The 21,003-nt window shown below is 57.3% G+C and overlaps 1 protein-coding gene across 1 annotated transcript in view; it reads right to left on the bottom strand.

Moving 5' to 3' along the window:
• The window catches only part of LOC119096172 (dystrophin), a 39,180-nt gene extending 18,698 nt beyond the window's left edge, over positions 1-20,482 (bottom strand). Inside the window, exons 1-2 of the mRNA XM_037218974.1 lie at positions 20,250-20,482; positions 6,057-6,211 (exon numbers count right to left, since the gene is read on the bottom strand). Coding sequence (XP_037074869.1) covers positions 6,057-6,211; positions 20,250-20,456 — 362 coding nt within the window. The 5' untranslated portion in view covers positions 20,457-20,482. The remainder of the gene's footprint in view (positions 1-6,056; positions 6,212-20,249) is intronic.
• Positions 20,483-21,003: the final 521 nt, after the last annotated feature.

The raw sequence follows: 21,003 nt of genomic DNA, 5'->3' as shown, positions 1-21,003 counted from the left end.
CTTTCTTCTCAAAGTTGGGGGAAGCTGAAACCCAGGATGGCGGGCGGATCTGGGACCCCCAAAGTGGGTAGGACATGACAACCACACGTACAAGCCTCTTACGTCTCTGAATTTTAGCTTCGGGGGAAACAAGCGGCGTTAAGAAAAGATGGCTTGGAACTCCAAAGCTCCTACCAAATATTTTGAAGGGTTGGTTTTCGAAAGCTCGTATAAAATAGGGGAAAGATGCGGGCATCTAATTTTGGGATTACTTTTGTAAAAAACAAAACTAGCGGGCAGTGAAACCATGGTCGGACAGACAACACGACTCGGTAAACGATGCTCGCGATCAGTTATCGGACGTCCGAGGCACTGCATGCCGGTTTTTTTTTTCCACATGCAAATGCACAATATATATATATATATACAAATATATATATATATATATATATATATATATATATATATGTATATATATATATATGTACAAATATGCATATATATGTATATATATATATATATATATATATATATATATATATATATATATATATATGCATGCTGTTGAATGTAGGAACTATAGTTCTGTAGCCTCAATCATCAAAAAGCCAGGCGAAGAGCCCAAGCACTTCGAAATCACGTCTGATGACTTACAAGCATACGTGTAAAGGACATCTCACTTCCGCTGACAAACTACGCTTAACTGCCGAAAAATAAGGATCTGGAGCAATAGCGATATATTTCTTGACTCCCTTTAGCATAGCACAGCGAGATTATAAAATGAATAACTTTGTAATTTTCCTGGTAAAACCTAAACCCAAGCCAGAAGTAGCTAGCGGCGCGAACAAACCCTTACAGTGCAATCAGGCTCTACCATAGCCAAGCTCAACCACGAGACAGCCAGAGGGCGCTGCGGAAACAGCGGCTCTGTTTATGTCGTTAAATCATAAAAAGGAATGCATGAAAAACATCGGCGTTTAAAACTCGTCAGCACACTTGCCAGACACATGACGGCGTCTTATACACGGCGAAGGTTGCAGGATAAACAATTCTGACCTCGCAGACGTCCCAAGCTTGGTCATAAATATTGGCCGCAAACGAAGAGCGCAGGGATCTATGAAACATACATTTCCAGGATGTGTTGGGGTGCATCCTGGTCTACCATGAGCTGAGTGTTATTACACGTGATATCTCCCACGTTCAGAAGGGCATGGCTCATTGAACACGTCTGGCTAGAGGGTGTAAACTTTAATTTCTCCACCGCGCCAACCCGCGGGGCAGGGCTAAGTGGCTCATGAAAACAGCAGTTACATGAGACGGGCTTTCCCTTAAAAACAAGGGACTCATAACGAGCGTCGGTACTGCACTCATAGCCTTGTCAGCTGCATTAACCTATGTAAACACACTCCAGGCGCTTGCGGTGTTCAGAACATGACACGGTGAGCAACGAGATCTGTTGTGGGGGACGGCATAGCTTGTCTGGAAGACCTGCCGCGGGGGACACATGACTTGTCTGCAAGACCTGCTGCGGGGGACACATGACTTGTCTGCAAGACCTGCTGCGGGGGACAGCATGACTTGTCTGGAAGACCTGCCGCGGGGGACAGCATGACCTGTCTGGGATGACTATGAGTCAGCTCCAGCCGTAGCTGAAACGGTTGGGAGCCCATGCATACATCATACATCTGTCCGCAACCGTTGTCATTTCCTGTGCGCTCTAAATAGTACCGTCGTTTTTCGCTCCTCATTTGGCTTCATTTGTCATTCCAGCTGAGCTATAATTACTGTCATTTTCATTCCATTTCTTACCATTGGTCAAATCCTGCGATCGCCCGTCACCCAACGTTTCTCTGTGCTCGTCTCTAAGTTTCCCTGCGTTCATCTCCGAGTTTCGCTGCGCTCGTCTGTGAGTCTCTGCGCTCGTCTCTGAATTTATCTGCGCTCGTCTCTGGGTTTCTCTGCGCTCGTCTCCGAATTTCTCTGCACTCGTCTCCGGATTTCTCTGCGCTCGTGTCCGAGTTTCTCTGCGCTCGTCTCTGAGTTTCGCTGCTCTCCTCTCTTAGTTTCTCTGCGCTCGTCGCCGAGTTTTTCTGCGCTCGTCTCTGTCTCGGAGTTTCTCTGCGCTTGACTCCGGGTTTCTCTGCGCTCATCTCTGATTCTTGCTGTGCCCCCCGCGATCTCATCCAACTACGAGCCAGCTCCATCGATGCAAGCAAACGGCAGCATGTGTGTCCACGGCAATAATCGGCAGCGAACAGAAGCCAATGACATCCACACAATGGTTGGACGCATTTGTTTCTATCTGGTCGCTCCTGACAGCAGCCGTTTTTCTGAACACATAAAATATACGTAGGCTAAAGCTGTAGCAGCACTGCCGGAGCGGGAATCTTATAATGCCAATTGTTTTAACCTTGCCAATTTCGCCCGACCTTGGAGTTGCTACTGCTAGATTTATGAAAACACATTCTGCGCCGCCCGTGATTATCTCCCACACCCAACGCTCATCTCGGAACACCACCGTCTTCCAATGCGCGCACATCCCCGGCCCATGTCGTTATCCAGTGCTATTCTTCCACCGATTCCGTTTTCAGGTGTCATTTCTGACCACAACAGCCTCCCGTTGCCATTTCTGACCGTTGCTGTCCTCCTATATTCACCTCTGACTAGCATGGAAAAGTTCAGCCATTTGAAAGCCAAGGAGACCGATCTTTTTCATGCTTTTGCACACACGCGATGGGGCCACTGGCTGTTGCTTCTCCGTTCGCTGGGCAACGACCAGCCTGCATCGGGTCAGATGGCGGTCAACCCGGCATCTGTGCGATTCGGGCAAGGCGAATTGAACGGGCAAGTCAGGATGTGAAATTCGGGGCCAGAGGGCAACGTATTAACAGTAAGGGAGGCACGGCACGATGGAGGCGCATGCCGCTGAGGAGACAGAGGTCTGACACCATGAATTAATATTGGTCTCAGTGGCGCCCAACTGGACAAATTTGACCACGCTGTCTCTGACTCCCGTCATGGCCCAGGCCTTATCACGACCTACGGCCACTCCACAACGCTTAATCTCCGACCAGTGCCGCATCACAGAGCTCATCCCCGTCCGACGCTCTCCGCCGAGCTGCTCTCTGACCGCCGGCGCGCCAGGACTACCGTTCCTAGGCTAACGACTTCGTTACATCTGACTGCCGCCGGTGCCCGGCGCCCATCTCGGGCCGCCGCCGACTCGCGGCCCTCGTCGGCTAACTGGGGCCGCTCCCGGCGCGTTGCACGCGGCCCGGGGCGTCGGCCGCAGCGGCCTTGATGGTTATTACGCGCGGCGGTCGGCCGGCCGGCCGGCAGAACGCCGCGGGCGCCGCCGCCGGCCGCCGCCCGCCACTCATGGTGCGTCGTTATCCCAACCCGTACACGGCCGGCCCGGTCAACGGAGCCGGCGGCGACGGCGGCGTGCACGGCCGGCCGACAGCGGGGTGGGGCCGGCCGCTGGCCGAGCACTGCGAGAACTGGCAGTGGTCGAGCTGCGTGGAGTGTTGATAGGAGCGAGAGCGTGATGTGGGGCTGGGGTGGGTCACGGGCTGCCCAGCTTGAGAGACAGCGTGTAAGAGAGGTCAACGGGTTCGTAATGCACGGAAAATAAGGGTGTTCCCTTTCTGCAGTAAACGTTACCACTTCTCTGCCCGGCGGTCGCGTCGACTGGGATATCAAAAGACACCCGGATCCCATTTCAAACACCAGAATGTCTGTCAAACATTTGACTGATTGCTAGGTCTAATTTCAGTAAATTCAGATCACCTTATTCCCATGGATGACACGTACAAGCGATAAATGACACAGATCAGCAGCCGGTCCAGGCAAAAACCTGGCCAGCCCTAATTGGGCGCTGGTTTAACACACCTCATGACTGGGGTCGCCAGACCACACGACGACCGCCGATGACAGCTGATATGTGTCGGTCACGGACCGGCGCTCGGCAGGTGCCTAGGGCGATGATGGTCGGGTTCGGGGCGGGTAGGTTCGGTGTTCCGTTTTGCTGATTGACAACGCTCGTTTCGGTGATCATTGTGTTACGCTCCACTCTACATATGCTTAGGTGCGCTTTTAGTCGGGTGTGTTTCTGCAGCCGGTTTTTGGTCGTTTTTTGTGTTCCTCGCCGTAGCGGAATGCGGCCAAAGACTCATTCAGAACTAATGTTGCACCGGTAATTGATTTAGTGCCCCACTGAAAACGGATTTGTGTGCTATTGGCGGTAGCCTTCGTGCCCCAGTGGTCGTCACTTGTGTTCCACCGCCAATGCAATTATCCACAGCGTTGTATCCCTCTGATGCTCAGCTCACGCCCCACCGCTGCATCACCCCGGTAGCTGGGTCTGAACCCCGCTGCCCGTTCCACAGGCTGGCCGGACGCCGGGGCTGGCGGCGCTAGTCAAAGCAGGGGCAGCGTCGGTACCAGTAGCCGGCGCCGTGACCTTCACGGTCGAGCGACACCAGTGTGGAGGTGCGCGCCGGGATCGCGAGACAGCCGGGGGACACTGTCAGCGAGGCGGCGGCCCGAGGGGGGATGGAGGTGGCTCTGATCTCAGGCCGGCACCGACGGGTCGTTTTCAGATGACCTGAGATGGTGGATCTGCGGTGAAGTTGGGTTGATGGCTATGGTTTGGAGGTGCTTCGGGTGGCGGGTTATTTTTGCCCCCTCCCTTCTCACTTTCGCCCCATCGTGCCTTTGGTCACCGGCATGAGGTGATGAGATCATGTCAGGTGGGTCATGACGCCTGCGAACAAGTGTCACCGCCCGTCCAATGTGACCTCAATGTGTTATCTTGAAATCGGAAATATTCTTGCGGTCTCAGCACGTTGTCTCAGTTGACAACCCTAATCTACATCAAAAGTACAAACCTACGTGTTATTTGAACATCCGTCTTTGACGAGGGAAACGCTACATGCTCTGTCAGGGTCAGATCACTTCGTATTAACTAACGTTGATGTTGTGAATGAATCAAGGCCGTTCTGGTGTGTACCGGTTACATCAGTTCTGGCTCATTTGAGATTGTATGCTCACGCGCTCTGTGTAGCTTTCGACGCAGCATAATAACACAAGCAATCCGTTTCGGTCTCTACCTATATAATCAAAGAGGCCTCTTGACGTTTTTGTGCAGTTTCTTACACCGGCAATGGCCGTGCATCGATGGCAATATTCGTGTGGTAAAGACCGGCCGTCGGTCCCCAAGCAGCGTCCCATGCTGATGCTATATGCCCGGCACAGTGAGCGAACCTCTAACAAATGCCGAACAAAATGCCAGACTCCGTTCTATTTTTGTTACGTGACTATTTCGCATTATGGATTATCGGTCCTGCTCTACCCTCAGGCACATGAGGGTTCATTTTTCTGTCCACCATTGAGTGCAACCGGCTCCACGATTAACTTTCAGCGATCACAGTCAGAATGACTGGAGGAAACATCGCTGGTTTGCTTAAGCTGTCATTTGGCAATATCTTTCGGAGGCACAAGGAGGCATCTTTCTTCTGCAGTGTCTTTCGGCGTCGCCATGGCGTATCTTTCTTTCAACGGCATATTTTCAGCGGCACGACGGTGCATCTTTCTTTCAGCGGTGTCCTTCACCGGCAGTACAGCAGAGGCGAAGCATACCACAGACCGGCGTTTCGATGAGTAGTTGGCGTGATGCGGTGATAGTTGGCGTGATGCGGTGATAGTTGGCGTGATGCGGTGATAGTTGGCGTGATGCGGTGATAGTTGGCGTGATGCGGTGATAGTTGGCGTGATGCGGTGATAGTTGGCGTGATGCGGTGATAGTTGGCGTGATGCGGTGATAGTTGGCGTGATGCGGTGATAGTTGGCGTGATGCGGTGATAGTTGGCGTGATGCGGTGATAGTTCATGTTTACGGTCCAGGGCGTCACTGACCACCAAATCATGTCATTTGCCAAACCACGTGTTTTGGTACCCTATGAAGGCCACACTGACGGCATGACCCCGAATGCCGTCTGGGTACGCCCGTACCCACACGGCACCAGCAGTCCCGGCCGACACGGCATCATACCCGCCGCCGGCCGGTGAGCCACTGACCTGAAGCTGCTGGTCCGCTCCTGAGGCTGGTCCCAATGGTGCTGACCCTGCTCCAGCTGGCTCGACAGCTGGACGACCTCCTTCGGCGGATGGGCATCCTCCGAGCCGGGGGGAATGTCCGCCGTTCTGCAGCCCTCGACATCGGTCTGCAGGTCCTGCAGCGGGATGAGGACCGTGAGGGCCGATGAAGAAGCACTGTTCAGATGCTGTTCGGGACGAGCATGTAAGGTGCGCGGGCCTGCAATACGCTGGCCGCATACGGCACATAAGGGATGCGCGCGTCGATAGTGATAAATTGGTACTGAAACGCGGGGATGAAACCGGACAGAAGAAAAAGACAGTAACTCACGAAAACGCCCTCTGCCGGCAGCCATGTCCTGCCAACCTGGCTTACCACCGATCTAAGAAAAAAATATTACCCTCGGTGCTTTTCAGGTGGCAGTCACCGAACGAAGAGTCAAAGTGAATCTTCCACGCAGCGCCCTGGCACACTGCGTGCACCGCACAGCGTCTGCCAGTTTGGTAGCGATGCCCCGTTCGGGGCCTCAGCACAACCGTCGCAAGTGCCTGCCACCGGGTCCTGACACCGACAATCTGTGTACCCGACCCCGCGATGTCCGCCACGGTTCCGACCGAGCCGTAAACATTAGGTCACTGTCGCATTCCTGTGTAGGCGGACGGCCACGAGGCCAGCTCATCTAGGCACCTATAAACAGGCATGTTGGGCGCAGCACTCGTCGCCATAGATGATGATGTTATTTTATTTCATTTATTGATACAAAGTCCGCAGCTTTGAGGGGTTAAAAATAATCTTGATATTTATACTCCAAAGTTCGAAATAACTATGGATAACCGAAACTGCCCTATAATTGAGGTGACCTCTCCTCAAACAGAAGCAATCAAGCCACACGTTAACTTCCACCATATGTGACCTAACTGCGTCAGGGTGAGTCATCGTAGGATGCAATAAGCTACGACAGGATATGATGTAAAAACCATGCCGGGGGTGGAGGACATGTACGGAAACGGAAATGTGATGCATGCTATTGACTATCATTCTTGCTTTAGCACCAGCCAGCAAGCGACCTCGCACCAAACCCGTTTGTTTACTGCGATCGCGTTACTCTTAGAGCAGCATCGCAGCCGCTGTTGTGGGTATCCAAGAACACGTCACTTGGACGGCCAGGGTCTGTTTTGTCGTAATGTCGTCAACTGGTTCCGCGTTGGCGTAAGCGCAACCACGGTCTCGGAAGCGCAAATCGTCCAGGATGCCTTGGAAAAAAGCGCATAGCCAGTCATTCCAGAGCGTTTATTCTAGGCTGTCCTTGACAACCGAAATGATGGGTAGCCAACGGTGACAGACGAAATGGCCAGAGTGCTGGCTGAAGCTCTCGTGGCCCGGCTCCCACTCACGCGGAGTATATACAGCCGGGATAAGACAAGACCGAATTTATCATGGTGAGAACGTGTCGCGTCGATAACGTCAGCAAACACCCATCGGTTGATGCGGCGGTGAGAGTATTCAGAGCAAATGGCGTCTGCGCGTGCAGCGATGGGTCACGCACGCTAGTTAGGCTTGGCTGGGAGACTCGCAATCGATGCACGTCACCCAGTAACGTGTTCAAGCGGGGAGATGCGAACGGGGCACGGGCCCCCACTTCTTATCAAACTTGCACATGCATTATACGCGTCTGAACTGGCGTCGACAGCTACAAATCAAGGTACCAGTCTACCAGTCTACCAGTACCAGTACCAGTCAGTACCAGTCTACCAGTGCCAGTCAGTCTACCCACCAGCAGACTGGAAACATCAGATGTCGTTAAACATCACGCTTCAGCCGCTTGCGGGGCGCTAAAATCAGTTTTGGTGAGGGGATAGGCGTTGCACCCCGCCCGATGCAAAAACCTGCATACGTCCCTGACGTCACCGCTAAGGTCAACAGCGTCACAGCGCGTTACTCCAGTTGGCACGTGTGGAGCTCGTGCGTGCATTCGGTCGTGCTCGCACCGGCCCCAACGTGACGTCATCCATCCGTCAGCTGCACTCAGACGAGCGCTGCATCGCATCCAACGAGTCTCGTGCAAAAGCCGACCAGGCGCCGGCGGCTTCAAAGAAACGGACTGGGGAAACACGAATGCTGACAGACGCGGTGCCACGCCGCCGCCGGCAGCCGCCTCTCGCGGGCGCCCGCGCCGGGTGCGGCGGCTGCCGAGGTGCACGAATTCCGCGGTCACGTACAGGGCGCTAATTTTGTACGGCCCGGGCGCGCATCGACGCCCGCTGCCAGCCCGCGCCGGGTCCGCGGTGGCGGCGACGGCGGCGGCGGCGGCGGGACCGAGGCGGCGGGACCTCCCGGGTCCCGACCGCCAGATGTGAGGTGACACACGGCCGCAGCCGCGGCGAGATCGCCGCACAACGCCGCACGCCACGCCACAATTGGATCGGCGCGGGGGGCTGGTTTTCTGCAGGTTGTCAATTTGAGCCAGTTGTCATAACGCTGGCGAGCTGTTTGCAATGCATCGCGCGACGCCTTGCGCGGGTTTAAATTCGAGCGTGCAAATTTATATCGGATGTCATCTGCATATTCGCTGGAATGCCGGCCACAAAGAGCGAGCAAAGGTCACGACACTGAGGTCATTGTTCTTTCGGGCGACACGGGCTTGTGGAAGCGGAAACAAGTCATACTGGCGGCGCGTGACGAATGTGCATATTTAGCACTGATCTACAGACGTTCTCATATGCGCCCTGCCCCTAATACGAGGGCTGACAGCAAATATGACCTTAACATCGAAAGCACGTACGGTCTAAGCTCGATCAGAAACAGGCTGGTGCTGTGACAAAAAAAAAAACGCAAGCCCGCCCGTGTAGCATATGGTGCAGTACCCCCAACGACCGGCTAATTACTTGATGCCCATTTAACTTTGAGCTTGGATGTTAACAACCTTTCCACTCACTTCTTAAGCGCGAACTACGCAGGGTGCATTTAAGTGCACCCGTTTGCTGAGAGCGCACTTCTGCTTCTGACTCTGGATCTAATCCTGTCCGGAAACGACCGGGGTAAAGTCACGGTTTCCGTTATTCGCCTTTCCGCTATTCACAGTACCGGTTATGTTGTTGCGTTCCATGAAGGCCACGTGAGCTCGGGCATGCCGCCTGCGCCGCCCAGCCGCGCTATTATTTACACTGTACGCTCAGATAACCACGAAGCCGCACTGTATCACGCTTCCCCGTGTGCGCCCATCCTTACGTGCATCTGAAAACCGATCTAGACAACCTCCGCATACGCTCCGCTCCTTGAATGTCATTACCCGATTCAAGCGCTCTTACGGATCACGAGCGAGCGACTCACGGAAACACGAGCGGCGGTGTTGGCAGCCGCCGCCGGTGACCACCGACCGGGGCAGGTCACCGCCGGTGACCGCTGGCCGAGACAGGTCACCGCCGGTGACCGCTGATCGAGACAGGTCACCGCCGGTGACCGCTGATCGAGACAGGTCACCACCGGTGACCGCTGATCGAGGCAGGTCACCACCGGTGACCGCTGATCGAGACAGGTCACCACCGGTGACCGCTGATCGAGACAGGTCACCACCGGTGACCACCGACCTGGACAGGTCACCGCCGGTGACCGATGGTCGGAATACGTCACCGGTGACTCAGCCAGGCCAACAAGGTCCAGGACCGCGGCGGCAGCGGAGGCGGCGGCGCGGCCCCAGCGCCCGCTGAGATGTTGCAGACGGTCCGGCCGCCGGGGCCGGGGCCGGGGGCCGACGTCCCCGGCCGAAGCAGACGGCGTCCCCGGCCAATGCAATGCGGTGACGGAACCGCCCGACTGGCGCCGGCCGGCGTGGCGGCCGGGGGGGGGGGGAGGGCGTCGGTACGGTGGGGGAGCGCCCCGCGACGGGCGTGGGGCGATGGCGGAGGGGTGTTCACCGCTAGCGGTTACAGGTCAAGGGTAACCACTGACGATTACAGGTCACTGGTACCGCTGACCGAAACAGGTCACCGCCGACCAAGAGGGGTCACAAGAGACCAGGGAAGGCCATCGCTGAGTAAGCGGCTGATCAGACCACTGATCAAGGCAGGTCGCCGCCGGTCGTCACATGCCACTGGAGATCCGTGGCGCGTCGTTTGAATGGAGATATGCATAGCGCGCCAAACGCCAACGGTCCAGAATCGGTCAGACGAGCAAGAAGCTGGCCAAGACGAATCCAAATATGATCCCGCGCGGATTATCAACGACCCGCGTGATCCAGATGACTAGAGCACTTCATAAGCAGAAACGAACCATACGCCCGGTGATATTTCCATCATCTATCAACAAGTAAAACTCTGAATCCCGCGGCGTCAGGTGAAGCCAGTGAGGAAGAGCACGACAAACTCATCTTAGCCAACAGACGGCTGCTTGTCATGGCTGAGCGTAGCTTGAGAACCTATCACCCATCGCCACAAGTCTACCATCTTTCATCCCAACAATATATCAGTCTCTCAGTGAGCCTGCTAATTAATCACCAGTTGTTAAAGCGTCGCAAATGAGAGGAGGCGTTATGCCGACGCCTCCATCGCACTCCTTCTCGCCACGGACCACGCGCTGGCCCACTTCTGGTCTGGCGCCTGCTGCCGCTGCTCTGGCTCACACCCTGTCGCCATTGCTTGATTATCGTCGCGGCAGTGTCACTTTGGGGAGCGGCCAGCCGCCTCCCCCTCCCCCACCCTACTGACGGCCGGGCCGTGTATAAACAAACAGTGCACTGCCGCCGCCGCCGCCGCCGCCGCCGCCACCTCGCCGGAGCATTGTCCCAACCTTCGCGAGGGCCCGCAGACGAGGTCGCCCTAGCAGTCACAGACTGGGAAGGCGGCTGCCAGACGGACCAAATCTCACTGACGGCAACGGAAACCAGCCCAACGCACCGAAGAACCGCCACCGCAGCGTGTGAGGTCGCGAAAGCCACCTCACGTCCCCGGCACGCTCGCGCACCTCGGCACCGGCCGGCACCCTCGCCTTTCCGCTCGCCTCGCCGCGCCCTGGGAGCACGCAGCCGGGCGCAGCGGGCCGGGCGGCGGGGTTCCCCGTGGCAGGTGCGGAGCGGCGCCGCGCGGCGCACCTGATACAACCCCGGCGCAGACGACTGCGGGCGCTTCCGGTGACCGGGGCGAACCGGATGAGGGCCGGGACTCGGTGCACCGACCGGCCTGCGGTTCGTGTCGCGGTTGCCAGAGTCACAGTCATGAGTCGTTGCGGCTGTGACTCCGCAAAAGAGGTGTGCGGAGCAACCGCGGGAATGATACAGCTGACGAGTTGTGCATGCTTGCTCGCGTTGAACTTGAGCAAACCGGTGAACCAGTGAACCAGAGAGCCGGTGAACCGGTGAGCCGATGAACCCATGAGCCAGTGCACCAGTGAACCGGTGAGCCGGTGAACCGGTGAGCCGATGAACACGTGAGCCGATGAACCGGTGAACCGGCGGACGCATGAACAGCGAGCCGATGATGACGGCTGGCGGTGTTCACCATACCGAAGATCAAAACCGACAAGTTATGTTCGCCTACAATCCATGGACGGTCAGCATTTCACCCGTGAATTCCCAGGGTCAGCAACACCACCGTTGGTCGGTGAGATCCGCGGCTTGCGATGACTACCCACACGGCCCGCGAACACGCCATCCGTTTCATCATCCGTCTGAGCACGCCGCCGTGACACCGTGATCCGCTTCCCCTCCCCCTTCCCGAGGTCCTGATGTGGATACAGGAGGTGACGTGCCGCGGCTGCAACGGGGAGGTGTCGGGGGGGGGGGGGGACGGCACCCAGAGCGGCGCCACATATTAGGAGCGGCGCTCAATGGCAGGCCGACGTACAAAACGGCCTGTAACGACGTGTGACAGGCCACGAGCGCGCGTGGTCGGCCGTATAGGGTCTTAAGTCCTAGATATGGCGCGCCTCTTTCTCCTCTCTACATCCCCTCTCTCTCCCTCCCCCCCTCTCTCTCTACCCCTCTCTCTCTCTCTACCCCTCTCTTTCCCTCCCACCCTCTCTCTCCCCTCTCTCTCTCTCTCTCCCCTTTCTCTTCCTCTCTCTCTCTCTCCCTCCCTCTCTCTCTTTCTCTCTCGTTCCTTTTTCCTTATACCCTGCCGGCTGCCAAACTTTTAGCGGAATGATCACGCAGTCGACGCCCCCCCCCCTCATTTCTTTCCATCTCTCCAGGGCTGGATCGTCGATTCTTACATATTTAGTCCCTTCGTTCAAATCACCGCGTGATCTCAAAAGACAAAGGACTGTTAGTTGCATGGCTTGTGGTAAATTAGTTCGAGTGATGATATTTTTACATTTACCTACGCTATAAAATACATATGTCACCGCTACACACAGCGAGTGATCATGATCCACATTGACGATACAAAGGAAACTATTAAATTCCACAAAATGTGCTTATGTTCAGCATCACCAAACCGATAGCAGCTTGCATTTTTTCCTAAGACAGTTTTGTTAGACGTCTCCTTTTGGTGACCTATTATATACGAACGCCTAAGGCCCAAGGGAAAACTAACAATAACGCCTAAGGAAAAACTAACAATTTCCACGCGGCTCCACGCATAAACGATTCCATTATTTCACGTATCAACTTGCTTTGAGGTGAAACATTCGGATGATTACGACTTCTCACCTCGTGTGCGACATTGAAGCGCTGCAGGCGAACAGGGCCGCCTATTTTTGCAGCACGCTGAATGGGCTGTGTCGAGCCGCCAGTCGTGTACGACATGCCTTTCCCTTCCTCAGCATGCTGGTATTCGCCGCTTCGTGGCCTCAATCCACGGTCCCGCCACGCAAGGACGCTGTACGGACAGCCTGACCCTAAATCTGAACACGGGTCGCCCCAGCCGACCGGTGGTCCTCATCTATCTACGAGCCGATGGCAATGACGTCATCTGTCAGCGGGACCAGTGGTCCAGTCAGCGGTCCAGCGCGCCGCTCGACTGGCGCTATCAGCGTGCGTGTTGTCAATACCACGGCCATATTGACATGGGCTAACAAGCATGTGATCCCTGGCGCTGAAGCAACGAGGTCCGCGCAGACTAGCGGTCCCGTGGCTTGAAACTTATCGCGATAACGAGGCGCGGTTGCGCAGACCTGCTGGAGTGACGCTGCGTTGCGCACCCCTGCGCCGGCGCCGCCGCCCAGCCCCGTCTGGCATACTGACCGGAGCGACAATGAGCAACAAACACGCCTCCACCTGCGGACACCTTTGCAGCCGCCTTTGTGGGCCGGCAGGTCACGTTCCTCGAGTATCAGGGTGCCGAGAACCGGTTTGGGCCGGGCGACGCTGGAAAGTCGAGCTGATCTGACCTTCCGCCCGGCTGGCTGCCCACAATTGTCCCGCTTCCGTGCGCTCGGGCGCCCCCCGCTTCCGTGGCGGGGCGGGGCGGCGCGGCCGGGGACCGGGCGGGGATGAGGCCGTGGGGGAGCGCTGAGGGAACAGGTGGATGTCTGCTTGTGAGGAACTGGACACGAACCACCCCACGCGCACACAAATTATAGGATGCCGGATTACCCAGCGACACAGAGCCTAGAGCGTCAAAACCATCGCCATGAGATCCACATTACATCGCTCGCCGATTATGTCGTTCGTAATCGTCTACCGGGACAGACAGCCTTGGCTTGGGCAGGCGTCAGAGGTCCAATTGAGGATCACTGGATCAGAGACCGAGCAGAGGAAGCCAAATACGACGCGCGCGGAGTTGTTTGCGTTGGGACGGGTGGGGATGTAACGCGACAGCCAGGCATCTGAATCAGAGCGCACAAAGAATCGGAACAGGCAGCGGGAGGTATTTGTGAAGGATGGACGTGCGCACAAAACCACGTCGTGTTACGAGGCATCCGGCAACATGAAATAGAACAGATGTGGAGGGTTTGAGGTCAGCACTAACACCCGGAATCGAAATGAATGAACACATACCTGAAAGGCACAATCAGATAGGAGAATTAAACGGGTACGAACCGTTCAGAACGGGAAGCCAAGTCTGCCAAATGCCAAAAATGACTGAGGATGTGCAAAAACCAGCAGGTCACTGATGCAGTTAGCGAGAGCACGGTGCCAGAGTTCGATCATTCGGAGGCCCAGCTGGCGCCCTGCGTGCGCTCAGAAACACAGGACCATTAGCCCGTCAGCGGAGTGCAGCTGCCGTCGCTGTTCCGGCCCACGGGAGGGTGAGAATGGTGCTGCGCGACGAAGCAGGACGCTGCAGGCGACAGGCGGTCCGTGAATCAGGTGGCGCATCGGGCCCGGTCCGGCGCAAGCGGCGTTCTCAAGGCGCAGTTCTGTGAACAGGTGCACCAAAGACCTGTGCACTAAAGGAGATATGACCTGTGCACCAAAGATCGCATTACAGACCAAATATCTCATAGAAGACCAAATATCTCATAAAAGACCAAAGATCTAATTAAACACTAAATTTCTGATTAAAGCCCAAACATCAGATCAAAGACCAAATATCTGATTAAAGACCAAATCTCTGATTAAAAACCAAATATCTGATCAAAGACCAAAGATCCATGTAGCAAAGATCTTATTAAAGATCACATATGTATGCACCAAAGATCTGAGGCTCAACTGAGGAGTAGTGCACTTCTGGGATTGAAGATCACTCGATGATGACCAGGGACCACCATCATGGCCGTGATTTGTAGTTTTCAGGGGACTTCACCGCGTTTCCTTTTAATGTTGCGTGCTCCACTCCGCAGGCCTAACTACCTGGCGCGCTAGAACAGCGCGCGTTCCACAGCGACAGCACACTACAGGCGCTAACGACACGCGACGTCGGGGACCCGTTTGACGACGCCCGTTATCGGATGAACTCACAGCAGCGCGAAAGCCGGCCACAACCCGGCCACTAGGTCGGCCTGTGCACGGCCGGCACGTGTGACCCCGCCAACGCGGGTCAGCGGGGGCACCGCCCCGCCTCGGCGGGACGGGGGGTGGGGGAGGGGGGGGGGAGCTCGCCTCGACACGGCCGCCGAGTCCCGCGCCTGCCGTGCCCCGAACCCGAGCAGTTTAGTCTGGCTCAGCTCGGACCGCGTGTAATCCATCGGACCAGCGCGGCGGCGGCACCGGCTGGCGGCGGCGGTGGCGCGGTTTGCAGCGGGCGAATCCGGTGCGGTGACTCATAATGTGGTGCGGCGCCACAGGAGAAGGGCGACGCGCCGCTGCACACCGGCCACCGCGGCGTTACGAATCTGCCGGGTTGGGCTACGCCGGTGCCTTCAGGCCCACGGCATGGCCAAGTTGGGTCAAGGCCAGTGCCCAACGAAAACAGGCAAGACTCGCGTCCAAAGACTATGCAAACAGATGAATTTAGCGACTGACAGATCATCAACAAAGATCTGTTCAGGCCGGTGCAGCATCAGCAGATCTTCAAAGCAAATCAGGTCATGACAGCGCTCGTAGATTATCAGCGGAGACTTGGTCCGGTCGGGTCCTGTAAAACATTCACACAAGAACACTCTCATACCGGCGTGCTCAGCCCGGGTCACGACCTGATGTCATTAGCACGGGTTTGCCACGGAGGCGGGCCCGACGGTGAGATTCGGCCGGAACGGACCTAGGACCGGCCATTCACTCGTCCATTACCAGCTGTGGTTGGTGTGGAGGGTTCCCAGTACCAGGTGGCCGAATCGAACCTGCCATCAACTTGGGCTGGCCTTACTACCACCAGCAATCGTTTTAACCACTGGTTTTACTTCGATTACCGGGTCCGTCTGTATGGATTGTTCCTCCTTCTCCAGAACAAAACACGGGATTAATAGATGAACATTAATGACATAGGTTACGGCACTAACACAGGTAATGAAATAACTATGATTACCAAATGATCGGAAATGATGAAGGCTACGGCACTAACACGGGTAATTAAATCACTAATTGGCGGTCATAGGGATACACAGCAATACATCTTCATAGACAGCGGGACCTCTCAGTCTGTCCGGGCTTTTATGTACACCTAATCCCTGCCACTGACCAAATCGGTTAATTCACAACGGCTGACAGCGAGGTCTCACACGTGGCGGTCAGGTTCAAGATTCTTGCTCCCTGGGTGCTGGCGACCGGTGCCGAGTCAGTACCGGAGGGGTACTCGAGCAGTACGCGGTACGATGACGGCACTTGGCTGGTACCGCGAACTGCTGGCATTCACCGGGCACGTTGCGCGCCGCCACCAGTGCCGATGACAGCCGAGAGCCGCCAGGCTCGCATGCCAGCACCCCTGCATCGGGGTTGGCGCCAGTTTTTAAACAATGCTTTACATCGCCCGTCGACAGATAGGGCGTGTGAGCTTCCTGTAAGCTACGTGTGCCGCTCAGTCTCAGGTCTCCAGGTTCGGCGCCGGCTCGCCGGCTTCGACGGAAGAGGGAGGGGAGGCGTCTGCTTCACACGTGGGCCGCCGCTCCCCGCCGCTCAGCCTCCCGTGACGAGCCGGCGTGCAGGGCGGCGAGGGTGGGAGGCTGAGGGGGAGGGGGCGGAGGGGAGGGAGAGTCACCGACAAGGTTGACCAGGCCGGCCCGCAGCGGCGGCCTGATGGGCAGACGATCGGGATTCAGCCCGTGTGAGCAGCGGAGCGCGCCTACATGTCTGCCAGATCGACTGCGACAGGGCAGTCGTCAGCGCTGCCAGACGTGACCAGCCGGTCAACAGTGCTACCAGATGCAACCGGCCTGTCAGCAGTGCTGCCAGTCTTCACCGGCCGGTCAGCAGTGCTGCCAGACGTGACCGGCCGGTTAGCAGCGCTGCCAGACGCGACCAGCCAGTCAGCAGTGCTGCCAGACGTGACCAGCCGATCAGCGGTGTTGCCAGACGTGACCAGCCAGTCAGCAGTGTTGCCAGACGTGACCAGCCGGTCAGTAGCGCTGCCAGACGTGACCGACCGGTCAACAGTGCTGCCAGCCGTGACTGGCCGGCCAGCAGTGCTACCAGACGTGATCAGCCAATCAGCAGTGTTGCCAGACGTGACCGACCGGTCAGCAGTGTTGCCAGACTTGACTGGCCAGTCAGCAGTGCTGCAGATAAGACCAGTGCTGACAGCGTTACCCGGCCGGTCCTGCTGTGACGGTCGGGGCGGTTGTCCTGTCCTGTCGGACAGTTGTCCTGTCCTGTCCAGTTGTCCTGATGGTCCCGCTTTGTGTGGGTTCCAACGGCTGCGCCTCTTCCGACAGCCTTGACGGCTCGTCAAGTCCAGACAGTCTGGTCTGCTGTCAAACGGATCTCGCCTTAGCGTGAGTGAGGTTGTGTCATGCTTTCATTACGCCCCGCTCTGAGCTGTCCAGTCCTGTCCTGTGCTTCATGTCCTGCGCTCCATGTCCCGCGCTCCATGTCCTGTGCTCTCTGCTCTATGCTTCTCCCGTCTGCTTCCTGTCTATTGCTCTCTAACCTGAGCTTCTTCATCTCTGCTTCTTCCCCTCTGCTCCTCCCTGCACTCGTCCCGCTCTGTGCTCCCTCCACTGGCCTCCTCCCGTGCTCTTGTGCTCTCCCTGTGCTCTCCCTGTGCTCCCGCTCCGCTGTGTTGCCTGTCAGTCGGCGTGGGCTCGCCATCGGCCGCCGTTAGCCCGTGGCCAGCCGCTGAACAATGCCCAGCCTCATTAGCATAGCTGGAGTGGCGCGCTGCAGCGACGCCGGGAGGAATGCGTGTCGGCCTGCCGGCGGCACGTGCTTCCTCGCAGGCACGGAACGGCGGCCAACACCTCCTCCGCTCGGCAAGTCAGTGCTGTGCTTACAGAGTCAGGGCTGGTGGGTATAGCTCACTTAGTAACTCACATGCAGTTAAGCTCCTGAAAAGCCAGGGATGTGCTCACAACGTCGAGGTGGCGTTCGTAAGTCAGGCATAAGTTCACGGAGATAGAGTGGTGATGACAATGTCCGAGCTGTGGTCAGGGGTGAGAGCTGTGCTCGCCAAGTCAGGGCTGTGCTCACCGACCAAAAATATGCTCACCAACCCAGAGCCGTGGTAACCAAGTCATCGCGGTGGTCACCAGGCCCTGGATGTGCCCGCCAAGTCACGTCAGCACCCATCAAGCAGGGCAGAGCTTGGTCATAACCATGCCTGCCAAGTCAGAGCCACGCCCACTGGGTCAGGGCTGAGTTCGCTAAGCTGGGACTGTTCTCGCTAAGTAAAGTCGCGGCTCAGCACGTCAGAGGTGACTATGATACGGAGCTGTACCAGCCTAGCTACAGCGCCGATCAGCGTGTTAACACAGGACTATCAGCCATCACCAAATCTAGTCTGTGTCCATGAAGCACGGGACTGTGCTAAACGAGTTTAAAGTTAAGACTCATGAGATTAACATGACGCCCGTCGACCAAGAGATCCCCCACTCGTTCTAAGACAGGCTACAGAGCGTGCCGACCAATTAACGGTCTCGTGCCCCGCCGCAGCTGCGTCACTCATCGGACCGATCCCCTTCATAATACCATTCAAAAGCGATGTAATCTCCATCGGTTCCAAGAGTGTTGAACAGCACAACGCTGATATGAACGAGACGTATTTTTTGATTGAGTGGCTAGTTTGGACGCTTTGCTTAAAAGGCCAGCCTAATGTGAAGTCTCAACAGGCGCTGCAGATTAAAAATGTCTGATACTCAGTCTAATGTCGGCGTCGAATGTTCAGTCGGGAGCATGATGTCGTTGTGAGACATATGCTTGCGTGTTGCCTTAGTGCCGACTCACTCATGGGATTAATTGTGTAGGACACCCCGTGTCGACTCCGGCACGGCCAACAGCAGCGCGGATACGTCAGATCGGGGCAACAGCAGCTCGGATCTGTCATGCGTCAGATCGGACCAACAGCAGCTCGGGTCTGTCATGCGTCACATCGGACCAACAGCAGATCGGGTCTGTCATATGTCAGATCGGGGCTACAGCAGCTCGGGTCCGTCAAGCGTCAGACCGGGCCAGTAGCAGCTCGAGTCTGTCATATGTCAAATCAGGCCAACAGCAGCTCGAGTCTGTCATATGTCAGATCGGGGCAACAGCAGTTCGAGTCTGTCATATGTCAAATCGGGCCAACAGCGGCTCGAGTCTGCCGTATGTCAGATCGGGGCTACGGCAGCTCGGGTCCGTCAAGCGTCAGACCGGGCCAACAGCAGCTCGAGTCTGTCATATGTCGGATCGGGGCTACAGCAGCTCGGGTCCGTCAAGCGTCAGATCGAGCCGCCGGCAGCTCCCACAGCTTACGGCGACAACCCCGAACCGGCTGCCGGCTCTCGCCGCCCCATCTGCCTGACCACGTCAGTGCCATCCTGGACGCCGAGGCCCGACGCCAGGCCAGCCACCACGGACTCAAAGAGCCGGAAACGTGTTCACAGGAGCGGGACAGGCTCATTGTAGAGACACTGCAGTTGGAATGTGGATTGGCCGGCTCGTCTGAACACACAAAGACCTCGGACTCGGGCCCGATTGGGGCGCGTGACGCGGATCGGCCAGTTCACTTCGCATCGCTGGTGTGCCGAATACCGCCAGCCTCTTGTTAGCGATGCCGATCAAGACCCGCTCGCTAGGCTGGCTCGTTTGTGCTGGATTGGGGCGCACCGTGCCTTAGAACTTGGCGCGAATGTGCTCCTGGTTTGAGGTTCGTGAGACGCTTCATATCTTATCACTTATTTAAACACGGCGGAAGAAACGGAATACGGTGTTCGCAAGGGGATGTGTTGTTCATAGCTGCGATTCAGGGAATTAAGTTGCAACAAATCTACAGACAGTAAATCAAACGGACTCTACCGGAAGGTGCCCCATATCCAGACACCTGATCTAGCCATTCTACGGTACTGAGCACGTGCCTCACAGGTCGTAACTCGGCCGAACTTTCACCCATGTACAGCCCTCCGACCTTTACAAAATGCACGGCGGGCCACAATTAGAGCCGACATGGGGTGCAAATCGCCGGTGGCGTCCGGTGACCGGCCGGGGCGACACCCGACACCGGGCACCGCTGACAGACCGGGCACCGCGCCCCCGCACAGGGGCGGACCCGGCCCGTTCACCGCACCGGCACCGGGCGACACCCACCGCGTCGGCGCCGGCTCCGCACACAAAAACCCGCCTGCTTAACCGGCCAGCCAGTTCTTACGGTCGCGCGCCGCCGTGGCGCCCCCGTGTCGCCGGCAAAAAGCGGAGGCGACCGCGGCCGGCTGGCGACGGTCCGCAGCGCACTCACCTGCTGGATGCGCTCGCGCGTCTGCAGGATCTCCATGAAGAGGTCGAGCTTGTCGCCGAACACGCTGAAGCCGGCCTGTTCCGGGCTCGGACTGGGCGGCGTGGCATGGCCGTCCGGCAGCGCGCGCCGGCCGGTGTCGCTCGCGCACGCGCTCGACGCCGAGCTCACGCCGCTCGAGTCGTCCTCGCCGCGCTCCGGCAGAATCATGGCCGTGCTGAAGCCGTAGCCGCGTCCCCGTCCACCGCCGCAGGAATCCCACCCGCCACCGCGCCGCCCGCAGCCCGCACTGAGCTCGCCGCCGGTTGCCGTCGACGGTGGCGCCGCCATCGGCCGACGGCGGAGTTGCAGCGCGACGGTCGTTACGCCGCGGGGCATCGTAGCCCCGATGGGTCGGACGGTGCGCCCCCACAACTCGCGCTCCGACCCCGCGCAGGGCAGGCTCAGGTCCTCCCGCGAACGCCGGGGACGGAGGGAGTCAGGGTAGCGAGGGTCACGGCGGAGTGGGTCAGTCTGGAGTGTGTCCGAGAGGAAAGGGTCAGGGCAGAGCGGGTCAGGGAAGAATGGATCCGGACGCAGTGGGTCGGGAGCCGCGCATCGTTCACGATGTGAGTGTGAGCCAAGCCGTTGGTGTGGGTCAAGACGCCAATTTAGGCAGGGCTGTAGGTTCAGGCGTAGCTGTGGCATGTGCGGATGCTGGTGGGCGCCAGGGCGTGGACCAGCGCCAAAGCGCGGGTGCAGATGTGGACCACGCCGG

Source organism: Pollicipes pollicipes, unplaced genomic scaffold, assembly GCF_011947565.3.
Source record: "Pollicipes pollicipes isolate AB1234 unplaced genomic scaffold, Ppol_2.1 Scaffold_4255;HRSCAF=5007_pilon_pilon_pilon, whole genome shotgun sequence".
Taxonomy (NCBI): Eukaryota; Metazoa; Arthropoda; class Thecostraca; order Pollicipedomorpha; family Pollicipedidae; genus Pollicipes; species Pollicipes pollicipes.
This window is presented reverse-complemented; position numbering and strand designations above follow the sequence as displayed.